The sequence below is a fragment of the Glycine max genome, chromosome 8, assembly GCF_000004515.6.
Source record: "Glycine max cultivar Williams 82 chromosome 8, Glycine_max_v4.0, whole genome shotgun sequence".
Classification (NCBI taxonomy): Eukaryota; Viridiplantae; Streptophyta; class Magnoliopsida; order Fabales; family Fabaceae; genus Glycine; species Glycine max.
The window spans coordinates 45,467,652-45,470,214 of record NC_038244.2 but is presented as its reverse complement, the minus strand read 5'-3'; the positions used below and the strand labels follow the sequence as shown (position 1 = coordinate 45,470,214).

Here is a 2,563-nt window from a genome sequence, read left to right as displayed (position 1 = left end):
AAGAAAGCAATAAAGGTGTTATTTCATTTAATTAGTTGAAGTACTTTTAAAATGAATTTGGTACTGTAAATACTATTAAATTAATTATCCATACAATAATTTAATGAAAAATTATTAAAAAAAAATTGACCAAACCTTAAGATTATAAAATGATGAAAACTTTAAAATGCAGAAAAAAACCTATAGTTCTAGAACAAAGAAAGCATCTCTTTTTCTTAATACTAAACTCTGGACACAAATATTTTGTATAATTGGCGAATAGTATATTCCTCTCCAATAAAATAATGGCTTGAAAGTACAAATCTGACTATTTTCCTTATTCTTTTCCCCAAAAAATGACCCTTGTCTTGTTTTATGATTCAAAACGGCAACCCCTATCGCCCAAAACGACCCCATTCCTTTAATACATCTCTTAGCTCACAGTTATCATCTTTCATGGATAATTGGATATGAATGTTTGCTGTTGAAAAATCCAAGGTTGTTCATTAAGTAATTACAAAATAGAGCTTAATGGCCTTGCACCAACCATCTTAAACAATTATAAATTATAATTTCATAAAATCATTTCTGATTGAATCACCATATAAAACTACTTCATAACATTTTTTATATTATTTCTATTGACCACAAGTATGTTAAGTTAGAACCCCCGAATTGATCCACTTACTCAATAGTAAAATATTAATATGTTTTTAAGCTAAATTTTAATATACTTTATCATATTTTTTTTAACGAAATAATTATTTATTCAGTACTTATTAAGCGTTATTTTAGTACAAGTATTTGTTAATTGGAAAGAGCCAATACTTGTGCAAATAATTGTAAACGCGGTTTTATCTTTCTGGATCAACACACACAAAAAAAATCTTTCTGCTCATAATTTTCTTTAGCGAATGTATCCCAATTTTTAAGATTAAAATTTGCAAGCTTTTCTTTTAAAAAAAATACACCAAATTAATTTATTGGAGATAAATTTGCCAAAAAGTAAAAAAAAAAAAGAAGAAGAAAAACTAAGCCAAAAACTTAAGTTAATTGACCTCTATATCTTTTAAAATAATTGTTACCAAAAACACATAAGGAATGATATGTAAGTAGATAAACATATTTATTATTTTAAAAATTGTTTCTTTTTCCTCTGACGTATTCTTAATTTTATTTTCTCTGATTCTTTTTTCACTTTACTTTGATTTACACCTAAAGCAAAATGTTTCAATCTTCCCTTCCCACTCCCCAGGATATGCCAACTTTCCCAAGCATCTTTTTTAATAACAAATTAGGATTAAAATTAAAAACCACAGTCCCAAAGTGGAAAATTATTTTCCACGAATATTCTTCTCCAAATTCTTTAATTCCCATTCCCTACTCTTCAAAAGCACCACCATTCTCTCACAACACAAACCCATCATTCTCTAAAAAAATGCTGGCTTTTACAAGAATGAAGCGAGTCACTGACCCGTTCGACCACCAGGCCCGAGCTCGACTCGTCGGTACTGATCACCGGCAAATCACCTCCGCCGCCCAAGGTGACTCTGACTCCCTTTCCCTCTCTTGTCTCATCCACGGTTTCCTCGAACAAGACACCACCAACGACGACTCTGACTCAGTAATTCATGACTCGGACTGGGACCCAGTCGACTCAGTGGACGACTCCCCCGACTCGCCGAGCAACTCGCCGAGTCTCTCTTTCTTACACTCCAACAATGCGGACCCTTACAGAAACTTACTTATCGCGCACGTTTCGGAGGCGTTGGAGAGCCTCGCGTTTCTTCGGGAGCGAAACGCGTCGCTCTTCCGGCGGAGCGTGGCGGCGTTCCTCCGGGAGAGAAGGCACGACGCCGCGGTGTGCGAGACCGCGCGGGACTCCTCCGGCGGAAGCCACGAGTTCATCGACGTGGTCCAGACCGGATCCGCCACATGCAGGTATTTCGTGGACCTCGACTTCCGCGCGCAGTTCGAGATCGCGCGCCCGACGCGGCGGTTCTCGGAGGCGCTGGCCGCCGTTCCCGGCGTGTTCGTCGGGGGCGCGGAGGAGCTGAAACGCACCGTTTCGACGGCGTGCGACGCCGCGAGGAGGTGTTTCAGGAGCAGAGGGCTTCCGGTTCCGCCGTGGAGGAAGAACCGGTTCATGCAGAACAAGTGGTTCGGGCCGTGTCGCCGAACCGCGAGGGATACTTCCATGGGATTTAACGGTGGTGTTAGTTGCAGGGTGGTGGGGTTCGACGACGTCGTTTCGGAAGCGGGACGTGGCGGTGGCGTTGTTGTTCGTACGAGATGATCTTATTCAGAAAAAAATAATTGTAATTTTGTTTCGATTTTGTAAAATTGTACTGTGGCTATAGTTTTTTTTTTGTAATGACATTTAAAGAATAATTTAACGAAAATGGTTTTGTATGGATAGAAACGCGGCGAACGCACATTGTGTTGTGTTATTCACTTCTCTTCACTGAATTGGAGGAGGGAGTAAGTATCACGTGTGGGCAGAATCTGTCGGAACTTGTAGAACTTGGAAGATGAGTCTTGTCTTTTTTATTTAATATATGTATGTAATTTAAATTTTGTATAT

General features: G+C 38.9%; 1 protein-coding gene across 1 annotated transcript; it reads left to right on the top strand.

The window, feature by feature from the left end:
* The first annotated feature begins 1,435 nt into the window (after positions 1-1,435).
* Positions 1,436-2,275, top strand: LOC100814756 (uncharacterized). The gene has a single exon (XM_003530800.4). It carries the CDS (start codon positions 1,436-1,438, stop codon positions 2,273-2,275), a length of 840 nt encoding a protein of 279 aa, XP_003530848.4.
* Positions 2,276-2,563: the final 288 nt, after the last annotated feature.

What these genes read in the sequence shown, in the direction of transcription:
- LOC100814756 (XM_003530800.4), top strand. Translation starts at nt 1,436, where the DNA reads ATGAAGCGAGTCACTGACCCGTTCGACCACCAGGCCCGAGCTCGACTC.